General features: G+C 38.7%; 3 protein-coding genes across 3 annotated transcripts; all 3 read right to left on the bottom strand.

Annotated features, from left to right (window-relative positions):
- Window positions 1-52: 52 nt before the first annotated feature.
- Window positions 53-6,502, bottom strand: LOC137199664 (alcohol dehydrogenase class-3 chain L). Its single transcript, XM_067614104.1, has 9 exons — window positions 6,360-6,502; window positions 5,673-5,774; window positions 4,046-4,187; window positions 3,869-3,956; window positions 3,536-3,755; window positions 1,530-1,790; window positions 1,188-1,323; window positions 454-592; window positions 53-163 (listed from the first exon to the last, which is right to left on the bottom strand). Exons 1-9 carry the CDS (start codon window positions 6,375-6,377, stop codon window positions 139-141), a joined length of 1,131 nt encoding a protein of 376 aa, XP_067470205.1. The 5' UTR covers window positions 6,378-6,502; the 3' UTR covers window positions 53-138.
- A 1,030-nt stretch (window positions 6,503-7,532) lies between these two features.
- Window positions 7,533-13,068, bottom strand: LOC137199663 (alcohol dehydrogenase 1-like). Its single transcript, XM_067614102.1, has 9 exons — window positions 13,001-13,068; window positions 12,114-12,215; window positions 11,328-11,466; window positions 11,061-11,148; window positions 10,548-10,767; window positions 10,057-10,317; window positions 9,723-9,855; window positions 9,418-9,556; window positions 7,533-9,322 (listed from the first exon to the last, which is right to left on the bottom strand). The coding sequence occupies exons 1-9, from the start codon at window positions 13,016-13,018 to the stop codon at window positions 9,253-9,255; spliced, it is 1,170 nt and encodes a 389-aa protein (XP_067470203.1). The 5' UTR covers window positions 13,019-13,068; the 3' UTR covers window positions 7,533-9,252.
- A 4,228-nt stretch (window positions 13,069-17,296) lies between these two features.
- On the bottom strand, window positions 17,297-21,647 carry LOC137199942 (alcohol dehydrogenase 1). The gene is made up of 9 exons (XM_067614589.1): window positions 21,497-21,647; window positions 20,408-20,509; window positions 19,619-19,760; window positions 19,358-19,445; window positions 18,845-19,064; window positions 18,287-18,547; window positions 17,953-18,085; window positions 17,648-17,786; window positions 17,297-17,536 (listed from the first exon to the last, which is right to left on the bottom strand). Exons 1-9 carry the CDS (start codon window positions 21,512-21,514, stop codon window positions 17,503-17,505), a joined length of 1,137 nt encoding a protein of 378 aa, XP_067470690.1. The 5' UTR covers window positions 21,515-21,647; the 3' UTR covers window positions 17,297-17,502.
- Between the last annotated feature and the right edge of the window lie 1,687 nt (window positions 21,648-23,334).

The following is a 23,334-nucleotide window of genomic DNA, read 5'->3' on the forward strand; positions in this document are numbered from 1 at the left end:
GCTGATCAAAGAGGTTTCTGACTGTGCATTGTTCAAATAAAACAGACTTGAACAGGGAGCTGAAAGATTATTTATTGAACTGAGCAGAGTAAACATGGAGTGGGATCGTGGTTTTCTGTGCTCCGCCGAGTGCAGCATCTAGAACTGGAGGACGACGCGAATGCTGAAAGAGAAACGTGGGATTAGACTGAGGGTACAGCATCACATTTTTAAAAGCTTAAAATACAGTACTGATACAATCAACACTCGTCTTTGAAAGAAGGTCTCTCGGGGTGCAAACTTTTAAAAAAATCCTGCCTCACATTATTCATCACATCTCAGCTTTGTCCTCAACAGAGGGCAGCGGTGACGCCTTGTGAGGCCTCCAGCAGACAAAACCCAGAGGGACACCAGAGCACTGCGCGCATTAACATAACAATCAACTTCAAAATGTGTCTGAAAATCAAGGCTTACCATTTTCCAGCATGCATGAGATCAAACCCGTCGGTGATCTTCTCAAAGGGCAGAGTGTGAGTCACAAATTCATCCACTTTCAGCCTCTTGTTCATATACTCCTCCACTAGTTTGGGAACACTGTCGACACTCTTGTAACCTGGGAAAAAAGTGTAAATGGGCTTATCAAGTAGAGAAAAGTAATGATGTGTGTTGCATCAGGTAGTTTAACAAACATTTTAAGCATTTTTTTTCCCACTCTTGGGGACACAAAAACAGTTTGTCAGTGTAACTGAGCATGATGTGAAGCAAATGTGAATCAGACTCCTTTCATATTACAATACAGACCCATTTTTCAAATGATAAAAGATGTTTGTACTTGAAAAAGCAAACAAGACATCATGCTCCAGTTTATATACAGTTACACAACTGTGCTTCTGCAGTAGTGAGAAACTGGAGAATAATTGGTCTAAATCTACACCCACACATTTTTAAGCCAGAGTCACAAAGCATTTATTGTAGAAAATGAATGATTAGTTTACATCAGTGTACAGTATGTGCTCATTACGTGCCCCTGCATGAAAGATGGGTTCTTTCTTTGTTGCACAGGTTCCACTCAACAGTTTCTTTCATTTCAATTACACCCACCTTTTGAAAAACATTGCAATCATTCATTATATTCATCTTGAATGACAGGTTGTTGATTTGGCAACCTCCTCCCATTATCTCAAAGCAAGTCACAACTAGTTTGTTACCTCCAAAGGCAGTGCCCTTCCAGGTGCGTCCAGTCACCAGCTGGAAGGGTCGGGTGGAAATCTCTTGTCCGGCTGCTGCCACACCGATGATGACGCTGGTGCCCCATCCTTTATGGCAGGCCTCCAGGGCTGCCCTCTGCCACCATGAGACAACATCAGAGCAGTGTCAGCTTAGTCTGATCCAAACAGCACCACAATATTGGCATAATATTTATAATAGTAATAGTTTATCTTAAATGTATTCTTTTTTAAAGGTATTCCAGAGTGTCATAGAATTGAGGTGGGGTTTGGAGCTGGTCAATCATATTGGATTATTATTTACATGACTGTAGTCCCACTCACCATGATTGCCACATTGCCCACACATTCAAAGGAGTAGTCCACACCTCCATCTGTCATCTCTACTAGGACCTCTTGGATTGGCTTACTGTGGTCCTTCGGGTTCACCACCTCTGTGGCTCCAAACTCGCGAGCGGTTTTAAACTTGTCGGGGTTGAGATCAATTCCAATAATCCTGGTGGCCCCGGCTGCTTTACAGCCCATGATTGCTGCGAGGCCCAGTGCTCCCAGGCCAAACACTGCACAGGTTGACTTGGCCTCCACCTGCAGGGTGAAGAACAGGAGAGGAAAGAGCAGGTCAGCGTGTCACTGCTGCTAGAGGAGAAATGAGAATGCCTTAAATTAATGTTACATAATGAGAAAAAGAGCAAATGTATTTTGCAGGTGCATGCTTCTTCAGGCTGGCTGTGTTTTTCCCTGGCATCAGGTAAACACTGTGGGTACCTGCAAGTTCATACCAATAAATAGATACAAAATCTATGGTCAAAATTGTGACACATGCCACAAACCAAAACAAGACTACAGCCATACTAGCAGCTCTGACAGACTGTACTTTAATAGTAACAGCAGATTAGACAGCATGCTAAAATGCTTACACTGATAATTGTGACATGCTGTTTAGCTAGCAGGAACAGTGTTTACCATGTTCACCATCTTACTTTGGCCGGTTAGTGTGCTAAGATTTCCTAATAAACACTAACTACAAGGTAGCTGAAGTTGATTTAAGAAGAGAGTTTTGGACAAATTAAGATTTGGACTTGATAATGATGCTTGATTAAAGGTTGAGGATCACAGTATCAAATTTTATGGCATCCAATGGTTGTTAAGAGATTTCATTCAAAACCACAAATATCAACCTCATGGTGCCACTAGAGGAAAAGTCAGGGGATCACCAAACATCATCTGGGGAGCATTTCATGGCAACCCATCCCATAGTAGTTGAGATTTTTCCAGTCTGGACCAAAGTGTTGGACCAACTGACTGAACAACCAAGTGACATGGCCACTCCTCATCTAGAGCCGCGTTGCTGAAGTGGCTTAAAAATACACCATACATTAGCTACCAGTCAAAAACCTACAGTCACAGACTTAAAGGTATTAAAGAGAACTGATTTGGCACTTGATCCCATTAAGTTTGGTTTACATTTGAAAGGGAATCAAAACTAGTGCCAGATTGAGACTCCTTGAATTCTCCTGTGTCCTCCATAAATATATAGCTTTGGGGAGTCAAGTGTGGGTCATGGAGAGTGTGATGGGATAATCGATTTTTTGACCAAAATCAATGATCCAGAGCAAAGGTGATTTTGTTTTTTCTAACATGGCTTAAATATCCACTGATCATGTGACTGAAAGGCTATGCTAGGTGCTGGTAGGACAGTTGTATTTTAATACAAAAATAACCTCTGCTTTCTAATATCATACTAACTTTCACTCATACTATCGACCTTCTTTAGACATACAAGGCAAACAGAAAGAAACAACACTAAGAGGTAGATATAGACATTCCAGTAATTAGCCCAAATGCAGAACATCTGTGTGTCCCTGACCCATGAGATTGTGCACATGGGTACTGTTGCCCAATGGCATGTATGGACTACAAAAATGGAGGATAAAGGACACAATGAGAGATTGAGAAAGGATACAATGTGGGATTGAGAAAGACAAAACACATTTAAATAATAATAAAGACAATATCAATGCTATACAATATAAACTATGGTGCTAAGAAAATGTGCTGTCCAACATATTCCATTCACATTTCATTATTCTCTTTTGATTTAGTTTTATGATTTTTTTTAAAATTATTGAACAGACACTTATCTTGGGTACAACAGTTTTATGGTTTCCATATCAAACATACCAGCCTGCTACATGCTACAAATGCACTGTATCTATAGCATATGTGAACAAGCCTATTTAGAACAGTGCTGATAAAACAGTGTACAGTATGTAAGACTTGTGACTGGCTGAGATGACTGATCGTGGCACAGTGATATTAGGCTGACTCACCTTGGCAGTGTTTATAGCGGCTCCATACCCAGTGGTGATGCCACAGCCCAGCAGACACACTTTGTCCAGAGGGGCCTTGTGGTTCACTTTGGCCAGGGAGATCTCAGCCACCACTGTGTACTCAGAGAATGTGCTGCAGCCCATGAAGTGGAAGAGGCTCTTGCCCTTGCAGGAGAAACGGGTCGTCCCATCTGGCATCAAGCCTTTACCCTGTGTGAGCCTTAAGAACAACACACAAGCACAGATTTAACTGCTCTGAGGTGCACAAACAAGGCAGGATAGATTTTTATGATTACAGCTGAACTGCAATGCTGCACGGAGCAGGACATTTACCTGATCTTTTGACACAAGTTGGTTTTGGGGTTCTTACAGAACTTGCACTCTCCACACTGTGGGACATACAGGGGTATGACAGTGTCCCCTGAAATACAAGCACACTGACATTTTTGAACACTTACACTGCAGTAATCTTTGGAGTATATCAGAGAAGAGAAGAGAGGAGAAGATAACCTGTTTGAAACTTGGTGACTCCCTCTCCGACACTCTCCACAATACCAGCACCCTCGTGGCCCAGCACTACAGGGAAGACTCCCTCAGGGTCGGAGCCACTCAGTGTGTAGGAGTCAGTGTGACAGATCCCTGTGGCCACAATCTGAAAGAAAGGACTGCAATCTCATCCATGCTCAATCCATTTAACACTAGTGACACTCTTATGTTAGAAATCTGCTAACATGTGGGGAATCAAACAGTGGTGGAAAGTAATTTATGCTACTTTATACTTCCACTCCACTACATATCAGAGGGAAATATTGTACCTTCCACTTCATTACATTTATTTGACAGCTTTAATTACTTTTCAGGTGAAGATTTGACACAATGGATAATATAACAAGCTTTTAAAGTACAACACATTGTTAAAGATGAAACCAGTGGTTTCCAACCTTTTTGGCTTTTGACATCTTACAAAAAGCAGTGTGAAGTCAGGGTCACATTTCAGATGTCTATGAGTTGTTAACAGCTCCACCAAATAGTGATTTTTCCTTCTAAACTTCTCACATGGCTTCATTTCAATAAATGTTCAAAAAATCCAATATTTCACCAAAAATCAAAGATTGGAGAAAAAGTCCAAAAACTGAGAACAGATGTGTGTATCAGAGCTTTGTTTTTTCTTCTTTCCTCTCCCATTAATCATCTCACAGCCCCTCAGATTTATCTGGTGACCCTTTAAAAGGGCTCGACCCCTAGGTTGGGAACCACTGGACTAAACTAGCTAACTGTATGTGAAGTAGTTCAAACCAGCTCCACCTCCAGCAGCTACAACAGTAACATGCTGCTTACACTGATGCTTCAGTATTAATAATTTAATGATGTCATATATGTTTATATCTTATGTTTTGAATCTTCTACTTGTATTATCCGTTTTATTGTAACTGTTTTTGAAAGGTGCTATATAAATAAAAATTATTATTATTATTATTGTTGTTGTTGTTGTTGTTGTTGTTGTTGTTGTTGTTCTAGTCAGAGGGACCAATCCAGTACATTTACTTTAATACTTTAAGTACATTTTGCTGCTAAGACTTATGTACATTTACTTAAGTAGGATTTTTCATGCAGGACTTTTACTTGTAATGGAGTATTTTTACATCGCTGTATTGGTACATTTACTGAAGTAAAGGTTCTGAATCCTTCTTCCACCACTGGCAACAGATCAGCTCAAGTAGAAGTATTATTGTTTTGCAAGAATTTCTTTCACTCAAAATTTAATTACTGAATATTGTATTAAAATAAAGGACAGATCTTTCTTGCTCAAGGTAATATTAGTACACAGTATCAGTACAGGTAACTCCTTTTTTAACTACCGGAAAGTGTGCAAAGTCCACCGTGGTGTTGGATTGTACACACTAAGTGAGAAAATATTAACTACAGATAAGCATGTAAGAGGAGCAGGTAATTGTATGGTTTAGGCTATAAATAGTATACATAGTGCATATATAGTAGCTTATCTAATATATAGTATATTGTTATCATTGAGGGTTTTTTTTTTTTACAGCTTTCATCATTACAGCATTGCCTTTATCTCATTGCAACATTTTTATCTTGTAAACCCATCACATTCTAATTGCAAACAAATCATTACCTTGAGGCGAACCTCTCCAGCTTTAGGAGGCGCCACCTCCACTTCCTCCATCACGAGGGGTTTCCCAGCCTCCCATGCTACTGCAGCTCTGCACCGGATTACCTAAAACATCCAACAGCTTCAGCTGGCCTGTGATCACTCAACGTAAATACTCTCTTGACATTTAACCCATTCAGTGCTAGAGAGGAAGTGGTGTGATTCAAAGGGTGGAGGAAAACAAAATACAACTTTCTCCTTTTACTGTAGACTACAGAAAACATGATCAGTTCTTAGATCTTAGATCTGTTTCTCAACAGGCTGAATATAACAGAATCGAACTTTGACCATTTTCCCTTCTTGCGCAGACATGTTGCAACAATAGGAAGTCTCCAAAAAAGTCTCCAATGACTAATTTTTTGTCTATTTTAGGATGTGAAACAGTGCAACAGAAGGATTGCTTCTTTTTTGAAACACTTGTTAAATTATAACTAATGTTCTCATAAATAGCAGACTAAAACCTACCCTCCACACCCTTCTTCCTGAACTGTAAACATTCCCTCTGCTGCATAAACACTTTACAGAGCAGAGGACAAGTCCTGACAACTCTAGCAGTGTTTTTGTGTGTAGAACGATTCGCATTCCTTGAAACATTTACAGAAGTTCATTATTCTAATACAATTCCATGTTATGAGAAGTCAATGAGCTTACCTTCCCTGTAGTTGCCATGCTGTTTCACAACCAGACTCCGACAACATTAGGCAAGATTGTAGGGCTTATCAGAGTTTAGACCAATCACAAAGAAGGGCCCTGCCTGTGTGGGTTGTGTCCAAACACTTGCTGCTGATCTTTCTACAGGCCTCATTTCCCCTTCCATATCTCTAACACAAGAGCAGATAAGCATAGTGAAATAAAAATAGAAAGATATTATAAAATATCTATAAATATATCATAAAAGACCTATGATATACCCGCCTACTGCTGAAAGCTTCCTTTGGTCAACAGGGGGCTATTTTACAAAAGCAGAATTCAGAAATCCAGGATAACAGAAAAAGTGAGACTCCAGTCAGTGTATCCTAGCTTTATATGTTTCATGTTGGCCGAGCCAGATGAAGGCAGGTGTAAATAATTGACATAAATGTGCGTACACAGCTCTCTTCAATGGACCATGAGGTCGATCACAGATTTACTGATGCAGAAATGGAGAAGAAGTGTGCTGTGTACCTTTCACCTAATGAGTAACAGCTACTATTGGAAGCTTATTCATATTTATATTAGAGTGTTTATGTCTGATCTGAAGTGTGCACATCGAAATTCTTATCATACCTACCTTTATCTCTGCATTTCCTAGCTTTTACATTTCATACTGTTACTAGTGTTCATACTGTATATATCTAAGCATATTCATACCTACCCTTAGTATTTATTCTATTTATATATTATACATATATACATTATACTGCGCTAAACTGCTTCTTTTGCACTTCTGGTTAGATGCTAAGCTGTATTTCGTTGTCTCAGTACTTGTACAATAAAGTTGAATCTAATCTAATATATGAGACATAGATTTCATGACAGCTTAATTTAGTTTCTATAAAGTCCATATTTAAGAGTGTGCCATTTGGTTGAAATGATCTAGGAAAGGGTTTAAGATGTAGAAATATATTTTTTTCAATATTTATTTCAATTTGTTCTTCTAGTATAGTTAGTTGTATTTTATTTATTCTTTTTTTTTTATTAATTATTCAATTAGCATTAAGGGAAAACATACAAATTCATTTAAACCCCATAAATATACAAAAATACAAAAAGTAAAAAAAAAAAAAACACAAGTCACAACTTTTACAACATAATAATTGTAGTTCATTTATCCCAGAAGAAGCATTGTATTCCTTTAACCCCCTTTTAAATTTAAGACAATAACTTCCTTGATTTTATTTAAAGGTTACATGACTCATACACACAGGACTTAGATTAGATCACATTTTCACTTGATATACTATATATACAGTATATATACAGTATATCAATATACTAGTATACTAATTTATAAGTTATAAATTGTCTTGAATAACTAGATTTCAGTTTTGAAAGCAAACCCCAAAAGTTTAAAGCTACTTTGTTACCTTGAGTTAAGTATTTTCTTGTGATAATGGGATAGTTATCAGAACAACATAATTATCTTGTTATTTTGAGAAGATTAATATTGTTATCTTGAAATAAACAGGTAATTTTGTCATGGCATTCAAATTCAGTCTTCCTTGTAGAGGTTGGTGCATTTTCATGACTGGTAACCATGCGGTGCATCCAGGGCACATGTGGAAACAGGACTTTGAGAGGACTGATTTCTACGCTGTGCATTATCATATCACTAGCAATCATAGTCAATCACAGCGGCCCCTCTCACTATCATAAAATGCTGCATACTCATACATCATGATGCACTGACAGTTTAAAGGGGCAGAGACTCTCCCAGGATGTGCAGAATTGCAGGTATAAATATAAAGCATTAATATGCTGCTAAGGAGCAATAATGTCTACTTTAAACATTTTAAAATTTATATCACATTTTAAAAGCACAGCAGAAACCAGGTTCTTTGTGTGTATTGGTGCATGATTTTGTATGATCCAATCATGATTCTGTTCTTCCAAATCAATGTTGGTCAGGAAACCTCAGGTCTACCTGTAACAATTAAAAATATGAGGTTGAGGTGCTTTTTAGAAAGGAGATAACACGCACAATTATTGGCCTGGTTTGTGTTATTTCTATGTTTGTGTTATTTCTCAGCAGCCTAATACTGATTTTGCAAGATCGAATCAAGGTAACAACAGTGAATCTAGCGTGCGTTAACCCAAATAAGTTTATGTTTTCCCAATATAATGATTTGAGATAACTGGATAAAAAATAACAATTACAACTATTGCTGGTCTCGGCTTCTATAGAAATCAGACAGCAATCACGAACTGTAATTTCTTCACCATAAAATATCACATTAGCCAACATCAACTATTATCACATGTAGTTATTTTGTCTCATATCCTTTCTTTCTTTGTGCCTGCATGGTGTTTAAATGAAATATCCTCTCCTTCATTATAAATTCCTCCAGAAACAGGCAGATGCACTGCTGGGGGACAAACCCTGGAACTGGTCCTGCCAGAATAATTACAACGCCCAGTTGAGCAAATATTGATAAAATTAGGCTGGTCTGTGTAAATAAGAGCTAAAACTCATTTGACTGACACTTAAACATAATGTAATAGAGCCTTCAGAGACATGACAGACAATGCTGTAGACACATAAATGCTGTGACTGCAACGTACAAAACAACAAAACCAGAACATAAACAAAGAAGCCACTGAGCTCATCTGTTTAGACCATTTGTTTTGCTCTATAAACACTTTGACATGTTTATCTTTTGTTTTTGTGAACACTGAAGATGATTCTCACAAACAAAAATCTGCACATAGTCCATTGAACAGCACTGAGTGTTCAGGGTCAGGCATGTATATTGTGTATAATTTGAAAGATCTCTTTATTATGTGCATTGTGTTGTGAATATGTTCAGTATAATATTCAATATAATATCGTGGGTAGTTTCTGGAGTTACTTTGGGGTCATTTGAGCAACACAATTATAGTCTTGATTTGGAGAAACACTCAGGACAGTTCGGATGCTGTGGAGCAAAAACAAAAGAGAAATTAGCAGACCTGCACCTATTAATATAATATTAGTGTAGAAAAAATAAGTGTAAATAGAGTGTAAATCTACCATTTGCTGTGCTTCATTAGTTCAATGGCATCATTGACCTGGTCCAAGGTCATCTTGTGAGTGATGAACTCATCCAGCTTCACCTTCTTGTCCAGGTAGGCTTTAACCATCTCGGGCACACCATCCTTACTCTTAAAGCCTGAGCCACAGAGAACACACACATGTCAACATAAGAGCTCATATAAATCTTACTCCAGGTTGAATGATTATAGAGATCAAGCCTACAGCCTTTTAATTTCAGGAGGAGGGTGAGTCATTGTAATCAGTCAATAGTGATTCTTAAATTTGACTGATGGGAGCCTCACCTCCAAACATGGAGCCCTTCCATGTGCGTCCAGCGATGAGCTGAATGGGTCGGGCAGTAATTTCGCCTACCTCTGTCCAGCCAACCAATACGCTGACACCCCAGGCATTCATACAGGACTCCAATGCACTGCGCTAGATGAGGAGAAAAAGAATTGAGTCAGAGGGTGCGTAGCAACAAGGTTTCAAATCTCTAGAGCAGCTGAGAAAACTGAATAAAGGTTGTAGTTTTGATAGTTAGACAACACTTCTTCATGGGAAAGAATCCTCAATATAATTAAACTTCTCATACTAGATTACATCAAATCTCTATGCAAACCTCACTGTCTCCCTTACCATGACTCCCACATTCCCGACACACTCCAGGGAGTAGTCCACTCCTCCATTGGTCATCTCAGACAGCACTTGGCTAATGGGTTTGCTGTGATCCTTGGGGTTCACAAATTCAGAGGCGCCAAACACCTTGGCCTTCTCAAACTTCTCTGGGTTTATATCGACAGCAATAATCCTCTTGGCTCCTGCAGCCTTGCAGCCCATTACTGCAGCCAAACCCACAGCTCCCAGACCAAACACAGCACATGTGGAGCCCGGTTCCACCTGCAGAGACAAAGACTCTGGTCAACATGGCACTTTGGGTTGAATTTCCTTACTGCACCATAGAGTAACAAAAAAAATTATTGCACAGTGGTTTGGGAGGAGTTTATTACAGCCGTTAAAACCTTCAATGAAACCTGTCTCAAATGCTTAATCCAGTAATATTGCTTCAGTGTGGATATTAGCTTTTAACAATACATGTTAGACTATCTCCAACAGTCAAACATATACACCTTAGCAGTATTAACTGCTGCTCCAAATCCTGTGCAGACCCCACAGCCGAGGAGACAGACTTTGTCCAGAGGAGCAGCAGGGTCGATCTTCGCCACAGCAATCTGGTTAATCACAGTGTACTGAGAGAAGGTGCTGGTTCCCAGGAACTGCAGCACCTTCTTGCCCTTACAGGTAAACCTGGAGTCTTCTGCTGCCATCACATCATAACGATTAGAAGCCCTGAAGAAGATAATTTATTGAGGTAAAAATACAACCTGAGAATGATCTTGTACATTGTGCAACGAGTATTTGTGAACACAAGCAAATCCAAAGATTCAAACTGATGTTATCCTGCGGTGTCGTCTGACAGCACCTACAGTAAAGTTGCTCCACTGTCAGAGACATAGTGGATAAAATCCATAGTATAAAAACCATCAAATGAGCCTATAACTTCATGAACACATTCTGGATGAATTAAGTAAAAGATGAGAAGGAAGAGATTATGACTGGAGATGAACGTTGACTGAGCTCACCATCCTTTCTCACACTGGTTGGTCTTAGGACTCTTACAGAAGCGACATTCTCTACATTGTGAGATGGTCAGAGGGATCACCTTGTCTCCTGAAGACAAAAACAATGTTGTCAAGTGACTGTCAAATAAATTTTAGGCCATCATACAAAATGACAAACAAATCAAATGTTAAACAGATTTGTTAAATATCCCTTCCCTTGGTCTCACAGGGATAGAAACACAAGCAATTACACAAATTAAATTGTTTAGGTTGTAAGCTTTAACTGACCTGGCTGAAATTCAGTGACTCCAGGTCCCACGCTCTCTACCATGCCGGCTCCCTCATGACCGAGGATTGCTGGGAAACCCTTTTTATGCATGCCCAACAGGTGGTTGAGGTCTGTGCGGCAAACCCCGGTCGCCACGATCTACAGTGAGGACAGCAACCATACAAATGCAGCCTTAATACAATGTAAGTTTATCTTGTTACACATCCAGCAGACACAGAAACACAATTATCCCATTACAGTCCCGTGTCTAGCTTCATAATGAATATTATCCCAATGTTCACTGGCCTTTTGGCCTCACAGTACATTCACTGTTTACCTACTCATATGGTTTTTATATGGTTATATATGGCTCTTGCCCACATAGACTGGACATCCAAAAGAATGAACTAAAAGAAACCAAAATCTGCACAGAACGGCAGAATTAGGTGTTCACTCTCAGTGAGTTCGATAGTATTAGTGACCCTTTTACGTTACATTGAAACATATGATTTAATGTTAATGTCAAAAATATCAGTTAATGTAGCCTCAGAGCTGTATTAAGCAAGACAGACTAATTCATGTTCTGAGGATATATCTGGAACCTGTTCACCACCTCAACCACACATCAGATGATATTTAGTTTGATGATATCTCTATATAGAATTTCTGGGTAGTGAAGATCTAAAAATTTGCAGTGACCTCTCACTGCTAAAAATTACATTCATTCACGAATTCTTATTCACGGGATCAGTATAAGGCAGTATGTGTATGTACGTGGGTGTGTCTTGACAGTGGACATCTCTCACCTTGATGCGGACCTCGTTGGCCTGGGGTGGGGCTACCTCAATATCCTCAATCACCAAAGGCTTGTTGGGCTCCCAGGCCACTGCTGCCTTGCACTTGATGACCTAGAAGGCAGACAAACCACATGAAATTCCCCAGCACGAGATTTCAGGAAGGACACACTTAACCTATACTAGGTTTAGCTTCCCGAGAGTTCAACACTTGTTGAACTCTTTATGTACTCAATTCTTCTGCATCTCACACTAATCTGAAAGAACAAGGGTAAAGCAATAAAAGGCAACATGCCACATAAGCCAGAACCATAACATAATGTTAATATCCTCTGTGTTATAATTTCAAGAGAAGCACACATCTAGAGGTGTAAAATTTACATACATGCCACTGTGCAAATTTTCGTCAAAGCAAACATTAAACTATTGAATTTCATGTATTCATTGGACATTTTTTAAGCTACATTTTAACTGTAGAGTACAGTGGTTTCAATGTCTCAATGTTGCTCCTGGAAAAAAGCAAACATTCATTGTAAAGCAAGAGTTTGAAGTCCACACATTATTATTTTGGCAAACATGAGTTTTATTGAAACAATATAGTTTAATGAATCATCATCATCAAACCATTGAATCATGGTTTTTTCCTTAGACATTTAAAAAAAAAATTAATTTATATGACTGTGGAACTACAGAAGATTTCTGGACTTCTTTTTTGGCCTACTATCCTCTCATCCTTGCCAATATCAGCAGTTACACAAAACAGTCTAGATAGTCTCAAACTACAAGTCCAAACAGAACATGTGATATTTTATTTTTATATATTACATATTTATTTATTTAAAAAAAACAAAAACATCACAGTTGTCAATATGAATACTCACATATTGCATTATACCTACCTTACCAGCTGTGGCCATTTTTGCTGCAAAAACAAGAGAGGAGTTGAGAGAGAATAAGCTGCAAGACCTGAGAACTCAGATTGAGGTTTATATACTGCTGCGATAAAAAGCAGTTATGCAAACATTCAGATGGGCGGGGACTCTGAATGATTTTTACTTTACATTTACTCACTAGTTATGAATAACTGTAAAAACACACATTTGCAGGCATGTTATCAGTTTCTGATCGTCAAATCTTGACAACAGATGTGGAGCTTTGCACAAACAAGCAGCAACCATTACAAATGATGACTATGAACCATGCAAATACACTGTTTTTTAAGGTGAAACATTTTCTTTGTAAAATATTTTGAAAACCACCACCAAAACACGTTTGACTTTAAATTAGCTTCTGAGACTAACAATTTTTGCAAAAACTGTTAACTTATTGAGATATTTGGGGGTCTTAGATGCTCCTCTAGGAGAAGATAAACATTAAACTGTAAGCCAAAAGAATAACAGACAAATTAAGCAAAAACAATTAATGTGGAGAGAGTTTAACTCATGATGTTGTAACTGAAATGTTTAATTTGTTAGTTTATGTTGTAGTGGAACAGCAACTCCCTCTAAAAGTAATATTTGAGGTAGAAAAAAACAGATACTGAAAATAAACATGCCTAGGCAGCTCTGATGGAGTTCAGGGGTCATCCTGCAGACTACTGTTAGGTTACAAATGATTTCACTGGTAAACTTACTGTTAGACCCTTAACGATTCTGTCCCCCTGTTGGAAGACTGAAATAATTAATGATATTATTGATGCTGTGCCATGTGTGTAAAAATCAATCTGTAATGCACACAAAATGTAGAGAAAAATGAAATATGCACAGCTTGTAATTTTGAGGAGGAAACTATGTTTTTTGCACTCTGTGTTGCTCTCTTTGTTTATTACAGAGCAGTGTTGGCGCAGAAATGTTGAGAAATGTCTGATGTTCATACATTGTCCTTTATTCAGAGGTAGCTTATATAACCTACAAAGCATTCATTCTTTATCAAGGAGTGACATTTGGCGTGAGATTTGTTTGGAGTAGCAACTCTCTCTGGAACAATATTTAACCACACAGCTGGTCTGTTGCAGCTGAAACCTGTAGCTGTAGCAGTTACAGTTGTATACAAAAGTTTGTGCACCCCTTGACAAATAACATATTTTGGTGATTTTTTAGTTGAAAAACGTAAACACGGTCTTTCTAGGATATGGAACATAAAACACAATATTTTCAGAAAACAATGCATAGTTACTTTTTAAGTCATAAACAGAATTAAATAAAAACATCATTGTGGCATGTGCAAAGGTTTGGGCACCCTACATAGTCAGTACTTAGTAACACCACCTCTGGCAGATGTCACAGCTTGCAAACACTTTTTGTAGCCAGCTAAAAGTCTTTCAATTCTTGTATTTGTGATTTTCTCCCATTCTTCCTTGCAAAAAGCTTCTATTTCTGCAATATTCTTGGGCTGTCTTGCATGCACAGCTCTTTTAAGATCTGCCCACAGATTTTCAATTATATTTAAGTCAGCTGACTGTGGGGGCCATTCCAAAACCTTCAGCTTGTGTCTCTTGAGGTAGTCCAAGGTGGATTTCGAGGTATGTTGAGGATCATTGGAACGGTGCACCAACGCTCCTGAGTCTGCTAAATCTTCCTACAGTTTTTTTGCAGTCAAATGGGATTTTTGATTTGCCTTTCTAACCAGCATACGAGCATTTCTCTTGGTGAGTTTTCTTGATCTTCCAGATCTCATCTTGATCTCCACAGTTGCCCTAAACTGCCATCTCTTAATTACATTTTGCACCAATAACTTTCATTTTCAGAGTCTCACACAGCTGCTTAGAGGAACCCATGGTTACTGAGTGTTCGCACAAGGTTTGAAGAGTATTTGTAAAGCTTGTTTAGTTTATTGGATCCCCATTAGTTGCTACCAGGATAGCAACTAATCTTGCTGGGGTCCACATAAAAACACATAACACCAAAACACATCATACATGAACAATCCCACATACTCTACCTCTCACTCAAAACCCATATCCCCCCCCACACACACCCAGCACTCCCCCAAATCACCCCATACCCACACAGACCATCCCGACTTCAAAAGAAAATCACAGCAACAGTGATAATTATACTACCAATAAACAGAAAAAACGAAATACAATAAAACAAAACAAAACTCTGTTTTTACGAGTTGGAAGAAAAGCACTTACACATCATACATCAGACAACAGACAACAGTTCACGTTCATAATTAAACAAACAAGCACTACAGGGAAGACTCCCTCAATTAAGGACTGTGACCTGACCCATGCTGAATCCATTTAGAACTTACTGATGCTACTATTTGCCTTGCACAATGTAAATGGAAATATTTTCACATGTGACCAGGAATATCTAAGAGTGCAAAGTACATGGCAGTCACTGTAAAAATACAAAATGATAAGTGGCAAAAGCACAGGGCTTTCTAGAGGATCTGGTCATTACATGCTGCATATATGGATCATGACTACAGTAACTTATCTGAGCTGTCATTTTTATTAGAAAAAGGAGTTTTACAACTTCAATGATTGCAGCATTGCCTTTATCTGATCATAATTTAACTTTTAAGTAGAGACTGAAGAGTTCAATTCAGCATTTTATCTTGTGTACCAATAAAATCTTATTTGAATTTGTGAATGTGAAGTAATCTTAACTTGAAGTGCACCTTCACCTCCTTCATCAAAGGGTTTTCCCAGCCACCCATGCTATTGCAGCTTTGCGCTGGACCATCCATGATACAACATACAAGAACTTTGGCTGGCTTGGCATCGCTCTAGATAATAGATCTGCACATTTTCCATGAGAAAAGAGTAGGCAGGCAGAATTATGGTGTGTAGACATGGAAACCAACATTAAATAGTTTAGTTGTGATCCTTGTTTTTAAAGTAGAGAGTAAAGTGTAATATCTTCTTATTATCTACTTATTATTTACCAAAAGCTTAACAAACACTTTAACATGACTAAGAGTCCACAGCCATGCAAGTAGCTCTGCTGTGCTTTGAGCTAAATGCTAAATGCTACACACTTCATACCAGTGAGAAGAGCACAGACAAAACCACAAATACAGGAATGGCAGAAACCAGTGTATTCACATTGGACCCTGCTGTGTTTATAGACACATATGCAACTGAGATAGACACTGATGCCTTTGACTTTTGATCATAGACCCTATGCTCCCCCACCAGTAGGTGGCTCTGTTAGGGGGTGAATAGGATATAGAGTGCTGTAAGAATGACAGAAGTAGAGAACGAGGGAGCCGTGAATCCTGTAGCCATATATGCTACCGATGTTAGCTGTTGCTGAGGACTGAGTAAAGTTGCTCGACAGTTCGTTCGTCTTCTGTGATTCACTCAGTAACATAACAGATCATATTGCTCATAGTTAAAAGCTGATTAAGAAAAAGGGTTTTCAGGAAAAAATTTTTTCGGGGGATTCTTTATAAGTATATGCCCCTGGTGCTCCTTAAATATTGTCTCCTTTGAAATCTTAGACTAGAATGCAAAGGCACTTGTGGGGGACAAATCTTGGAGTTCGTCTTGGCAGAATACTTACAACACTTTCTGCCAAGTTGAACAAATACTGATATAACTCGTCTGCTCTGTGTAAATATTAGAGATATGCAGAGGGCGAAGTATTTGTATTTGTATCTGTATTTGTTGAGGCAGCAAAATTATTTGTATTTGTATTTGTATTTGTATTTGTATTTGTATTTGAATAAAAGTGGAAAGAGGCTTAAAAATCCTGTTTTTGTTTTTCTTATGCTTATAATTTTAGAAAATTAAGATGAAAATTAAAATGATGTCTAAATTGAGAAATATGCATCATGTAGCAGGTGGATGTGACTCCCCTCATTGAGACCTGCCGATAGACGTAACAGCAGAGCAGAGGAGAGAGACTGAGATAGTGACTATAACTGACCTGCTCGCTGGTATTTGACGTTTTGTTTTTTTCTTCCCAAAAACAAATAATTTAAAAGATATTTGTATGAAACAAATATTCATGAAAAACCCACTATTTGTGCTTTGCCGAATAACGTATTTGTATTCGGGCACAACCCTAGTAAATATGTGCTAAAACTGATTGACTAACAAGAACCTTTTTGTCACTTTAAACACAATACAGTAAAATTCAGTAACATGACAGACAATTTTGTAGACACACAAATGCTTTGTCTATGACATGCAAAACAGCAAAACCAGAACAGAAAAAAAGGAAGCCACCCATTTCATCTGTTTGGACCATTTATTTTGCTCATTACACACTTTATCATGTTTATCTTTTGTTTGAATGAAAACTGCAGATTATTCTCAAAATCAAAATCTGCACATCATCCACTCAATACTGTTGAGTGTCCAAGGTCAAGCATATATATTATGCATAATTTGAAAGATCTCTTTATTGTGTGCATTTGAGGTCATTTGAGCAACACAATAGTCTTATTGTGGAGAAACACTCAGGACTGTCCGGATGCTGTAGAGCAAAAACAAAACCAGAAGAAATCAGAAGACTTGCTCTTATTAACTCTTAATCTGTGAAGCTAGTGAGTAAATCATAAATAGTGTAGAAAGTATATAAATCTACCATTTGCTGTGCTTCATCAGTTCAATGGCATCATTGACCTGGTCCAAGGTCATCTTGTGAGTGATGAACTCATCCAGCTTCACCTTCTTGTCCAGGTAGGCTTTAACCATCTCGGGCACACCATCCTTACTCTTAAAGCCTGAGCCACAGAGAACACACACATCTCAACATAAGAGGTCATATAAATCTAACTCCAGGTTGAATGATTATAGAGATCAAGCCTACAGCCTTTTAATTTCAGGAGGAGGGTGAGTCATTGTAATCAGTCAATGGTGATTCTCAAATTTGACTGATGGGAGCCTCACCTCCAAACAGGGAGCCCTTCCATGTGCGTCCAGCGATGAGCTGAATGGGTCGGGCAGTAATGTCAGCTACGTCTGTCCAGCCAACCAATACGCTGACACCCCAGGCTTTCATACAGGACTCCAATGCACTGCGCTAGATGAGGAGAAAAAGAATTGAGTCAGAGGGTGCGTAGCAACAAGGTTTCAAATCTCTAGAGCAGCTGAGGAAACTGAATAAAAGTTGTAGTTTTGATAGTTAGACAACACCTCTTCATGGGAAAGAATCCTCAATATAATTAAACTTCTTATACTAGATTACATCAAATCTCTATGCAAACCTCACTGTCTCCCTTACCATGACTCCCACATTCCCGACACACTCCAGGGAGTAGTCCACTCCTCCATTGGTCATCTCAGACAGCACTTGGCTAATGGGTTTGCTGTGATCCTTGGGGTTCACAAATTCAGAGGCGCCAAACACCTTGGCCTTCTCAAACTTCTCTGGGTTTATATCGACAGCAATAATCCTCTTGGCTCCTGCAGCCTTGCAGCCCATTACTGCAGCCAAACCCACAGCTCCCAGACCAAACACAGCACATGTGGAGCCCGGTTCCACCTGCAGAGACAAAGACTCTGGTCAACATGGCACTTTGGGTTGAATTTCCTTACTGCACCATAGAGTAACACACATTAGCTCTCCCAGTGTACTGTGTAGCCACAGTCAGTGTGCTATACCATTTCACATGTCTGACTTAAGAAGTTATTACACAGTGGTTTGGGAGGAGTTTAAAACAGCTGTTAAAACCTTCAGTGAAACCTGTCTCAAATGCTTAATCCAGTAATATTGCTTCAGTGTGGATATTAACTTTTAACAATACATGTTAGACTATCTCCAGCAGTCAAACATATACACCTTAGCAGTATTAACTGCTGCTCCAAATCCTGTGCAGACCCCACAGCCGAGGAGACAGACTTTGTCCAGAGGAGCAGCAGGGTCGATCTTCGCCACAGCAATCTGGTTAATCACAGTGTACTGAGAGAAGGTGCTGGTTCCCATGAACTGCAGCACCTTCTTGCCCTTACAGGTAAACCTGGAGTCTTCTGCTGCCATCACATCATAACGATCAGAAGCCCTGAAGAAGATAATTTATTGAGGTAAAAATACAACCTGAGAATGATCTTGTACATTGTGCAACGAGTATTTGTGAACACAAGCAAATCCAAAGATTCAAACCGATGTTATCCTGTGGTGTCGTCTGACAGCACCTACAGTAAAGTTGCTCCACTGTCAGAGACATGGTAGATAAAATCCATAGTATAAAAACCATCAAATGAGCCTATAACCTCATGAACACATTCTGGATGAATGAAATAAAAGATGAGAAGGAAGAGATTATGACTGGAGATGAACGTTGACTGAGCTCACCATCCTTTCTCACACTGGTTGGTCTTAGGACTCTTACAGAAGCGACATTCTTTACATTGTGAGATGAACAGAGGGATCACCTTGTCTCCTGAAGACAAAAAAAATGTTGTCAAGTGGCTGTCAAATAAATTTTAGGCCATCATACAAAATGACAAACAAATCTAATGTGAGACAGATTTGTTAAATAACCCTTGGTCTCACAGGGATAGAAACACGAGCAATTACACAAATTAAATTGTTTAGGTTGTAAGCTTAACTGACCTGGCTGAAATTCAGTGACTCCGGGCCCCACGCTCTCTACGATGCCGGCTCCCTCATGGCCAAGGACTGCTGGGAAACCCTGTTTATGCATACCCTCAAACAGGTGGTAGAGGTCTGTGTGGCAAACCCCGGTTGCCACAATCTACAGTGAGGACAGCAACCAAACAAATGCAGCCTTAATACAATGTAAGCTTATCTTGGTGCACATCCAGCAGACACAGAAACACAATTATCCCATTACAGTCCCGTGTCTAGCTTCATAATGAATATTATCCCAATGTTCACTGGCCTTTTGGCCTCACAGTACATTCACTGTTTACCTACTCATATGGTTTTTATATGGTTATATATGGCTCTTGCCCACATAGACTCTACAGCCAAAAGAATGAACTAAAAGAAACCAAAATCTGCACAGAACGGCAGAATTAGGTGTTCACTCTCAGTGAGTTCGATAGTATTAGTGACCCTTTTACGTTACATTGAAACATATGATTTAATTTTAATGTCAAAAATATCAGTTAATGTAGCCTCAGAGCTGTATTAAGCAAGACAGACTAATTCATGTTCTGAGGATATATCTGGAACCTGTTCACCATCTCAACCACACATCAGTCGATATTTAGTTTGATGATATCTCTATATAGAATTTCTGGGTAGTGAAGATCTAAAAATTTGCAGTGACCTCTCACTGCTAAAAATTACATTCATTCACGAATTCTTATTCACGGGATCAGTATAAGGCAGTATGTGTATGTACGTGGGTGTGTCTTGACAGTGGACATCTCTCACCTTGATGCGGACCTCGTTGGCCTGGGGTGGGGCTACCTCAATATCCTCAATCACCAAAGGCTTGTTGGGCTCCCAGGCCACTGCTGCCTTGCACTTGATGACCTAGAAGGCAGACAAACCACATGAAATTCCCCAGCACGAGATTTCAGGAAGGACACAGTTAACCTATACTAGGATGAGCTTAGAGGTAGAGGTACTATGACAGTTCATCGAAACCCTTCAAGCACCCACTCAAGTGGCAAGTATAATTTCAAGTGCATTGACGTACATCAACCTGGCACAGGTTGAGAGATATCAAGCATCTCTTTGTATTGGCCATAATACCAAGGAAAAAGAAAAACTCTGAAAACACTTGTTGAACTCTTTATGTACTCAATTCTTCTGCATGTCACACTGATCTGAACAAACAAGGAGGTGGGTAAAACAATAAAAGGCAACATGCCACATAAGCCAGAACCATAACATAATGTTTATATCCTCTGTGTTATAATTTCAAGAGAAGTACTCATCTAGAGGCGTGAAATTGACATACATGCCACTGTGCAAATTTTCGTCAAAGCAAACATTAAAGTATTGAATTTCGTACATTCACTGCACATTTTTTAAGCTACATTTTAACTATAGAGTACAGTGGTCTCAAAGCCTCAATGTCAGATGCTCCTGGAAAAACGCAAACATTCATTAAGAAGCACATGTTTGAAGTCCACACATGAGCCATTTGGCAAACAAGAGTCATAATTTAATGAAAGAGAACTTTGCACCTCCGAGTGAACCACTGAGTAAATCTGTTGTCCTCAGATTTGATGAATCAAATGGTTTTTCCTTGGACATTTAAAAAACCCTTTTTAAAAAATTTATTTCACTGTGGAACTACAGAAGATTTCTGGACTTCCACCATTATCTTTTTTGGCCTACTATCCTCTCATCCTTGCCAATATCAGCAGTTACACAAAACAGTCTAGATAGTCTCAAACTACAAGTCCAAACAGAACATGTGATATTTTATTTTTATATATTACATATTTATTTAAAAAAAACAAAAACATCACAGTTGTAAATATGAATACTCACATATTGCATTATACCTACCTTACCAGCTGTGGCCATTTTTGCTGCAAAAACGAGAGAGGAGTTGAGAGAGAATAAGCTGCAAGACCTGAGAGTGAGGAGGAGAGAACTCAGATTGAGGTTTAAATACTGTTGCAATAAAAAGCAGTTACGCAAACATTCAGATGGGCAGGGACTCACTAGTTATCAGTAACTGTAAAAACACACAATTGCAGGCATGTTATCAGTTGCTGATGGTCAAATTGTTTGTTTCAGAACAGATGTGGAGCTCTGCACAAACAAGCAGCAACCATTACAAATGATGACTATAAATCATGCAAATACACTGTTTTCAAGGTGAAACATTTTCTTTGTAAAACATTTTGGAAACCACCACCAAAACACATTAGACTTTAAATTAGCTTCTGAGACTAACATTTTTTGCAAAAAATGTTAACTTATAAAATAAACATGTCTAGGCAGCTCTGATGGACTTCAGGGGTCATCCTGCAGACTACTGTTAGGTTACAAATGATTTCACTGGTAAACTTACTGTTAGATCCTTAACGATTCTGTCCCCCTGTTGGAAGACTAAAATAATTAATGATATTGTCGGTGCTACTGGGATCCCTGCACATCCCTAGTTTATACAAATACATACAAACATCACAACACTTAGGCAACCACCTGAAATTCTGAGGCAATACAGGAGCTGTGTTCATGCATCTTGCAAAAATCCTTTGATAACACTCTCAAAATTTGAATAAGAAGAAGTTCAAAAGTTCCATGTACTCTGCTGTACGTGACAGATAAAGAAAAGCCCCCTATTTTGCGTTAAGTCATTGTTAGATGTTTTGTAGATAGACAATATGTGGTAATGCAAGGAAGAGGATGTTGAAGTGATAGCAAAAGCCTTGAGAAAGGGGGGTTCCTGAATTCTTTGGGAGAAGAGGACAAGGCTTTTCCCTTGTGAGAGATCCCTCTCTTTAATTTTTTTTTTTTTGTATTTTACTATTTTTGTAGTTTTAGATAGCTTGCTTTGTAAAACCAAATAAAACTGGTTTGTATTTTTATACACACCAACCAAAGTTCCTGACTCATGCTCATCTCTGAGGTTCTCTGGTTTTCCTTTAAGGTAAGAAAAGAAAAAAAGAAAAAAAATTAAAGTTGTGTATTAAATGATTGTGTAATAATGGTTCAGGTTTAGTGACAAATACTAACATACAGTTGTGCATGTGTTAGAGGTAGGATTTCAATACAATATTGGGTTGAGGGTTTATAATTAGGAGTCTGATTGGCTAAACTGTTAGGGCTAGGGCTCTGAGGCTGCCCTATAAAAACCTGGCGAGTGTAGATTTTGGGAACTGTGTTCGATACCTAGGTCAGAGGTAGAGAGCCGTCTGTCAGTGCCTTATCCACACTGGCGGGGGTATCGGTTATCTGTAGGACAGAAACCATTTCAGTTGCTCTCTTTGTTTATTACAGAGCAGTGTTGGTGCTGAAATGAGGAAAAATGTCCATGATGTTCATACATTGTCCTCTATTCAGAGGTAGCTTATATAACCTTCAAAGCATTCTTGGCGTGAAATTTGTTTGGCAACTCTCTCTGGAACAATATTTAACCACACAGCTGGTCTGTTGCAGCTGAAACCTGTAGCTGTAGCAGTTACAGTTGTATACAAAAGTTTGAGCACCCCTCGACAAATAACATATTTTGGTGATTTTTTAGTTGAAAAATGTAAACACGGTCTTTCTAGGATATGGAACATAAAACACAATATTTCAGCAAACAATGCATAGTTACTTTTTATGTCATAAACGGAAATAAAATAAAAACATCATTGTGGCATGTGCAAAGGTTTGGGCACCCTACATAGTCA

This window comes from Thunnus thynnus, chromosome 16, assembly GCF_963924715.1.
Source record: "Thunnus thynnus chromosome 16, fThuThy2.1, whole genome shotgun sequence".
In the NCBI taxonomy this organism is placed as follows: Eukaryota; Metazoa; Chordata; class Actinopteri; order Scombriformes; family Scombridae; genus Thunnus; species Thunnus thynnus.

Excerpts from the sequence above, each read along its gene's own strand:
- LOC137199664 (XM_067614104.1), bottom strand. Across the intron at positions 4,188-5,672 it reads CTGGAGAGGTTCGCCTCAAG|ATTGTGGCCACAGGGATCTG; the intron begins GTAATGATTTGT and ends CCTTTCTTTCAG. Across the intron at positions 1,791-3,535 it reads CCGCTATAAACACTGCCAAG|GTGGAGGCCAAGTCAACCTG; the intron begins GTGAGTCAGCCT and ends TTCACCCTGCAG.
- LOC137199663 (XM_067614102.1), bottom strand. Across the intron at positions 9,557-9,722 it reads GAAGGGCTCCATGTTTGGAG|GCTTTAAGAGTAAGGATGGT; the intron begins GTGAGGCTCCCA and ends TCTGTGGCTCAG. Across the intron at positions 9,323-9,417 it reads CTAATGAAGCACAGCAAATG|CATCCGAACTGTCCTGAGTG; the intron begins GTAGATTTACAC and ends TTTGCTCCACAG.
- LOC137199942 (XM_067614589.1), bottom strand. Across the intron at positions 19,446-19,618 it reads AGTCACTGAATTTCAGCCAG|GAGACAAGGTGATCCCTCTG; the intron begins GTCAGTTAAGCT and ends TTTTGTCTTCAG. Across the intron at positions 19,065-19,357 it reads AACCAGTGTGAGAAAGGATG|GGCTTCTGATCGTTATGATG; the intron begins GTGAGCTCAGTC and ends TATCTTCTTCAG.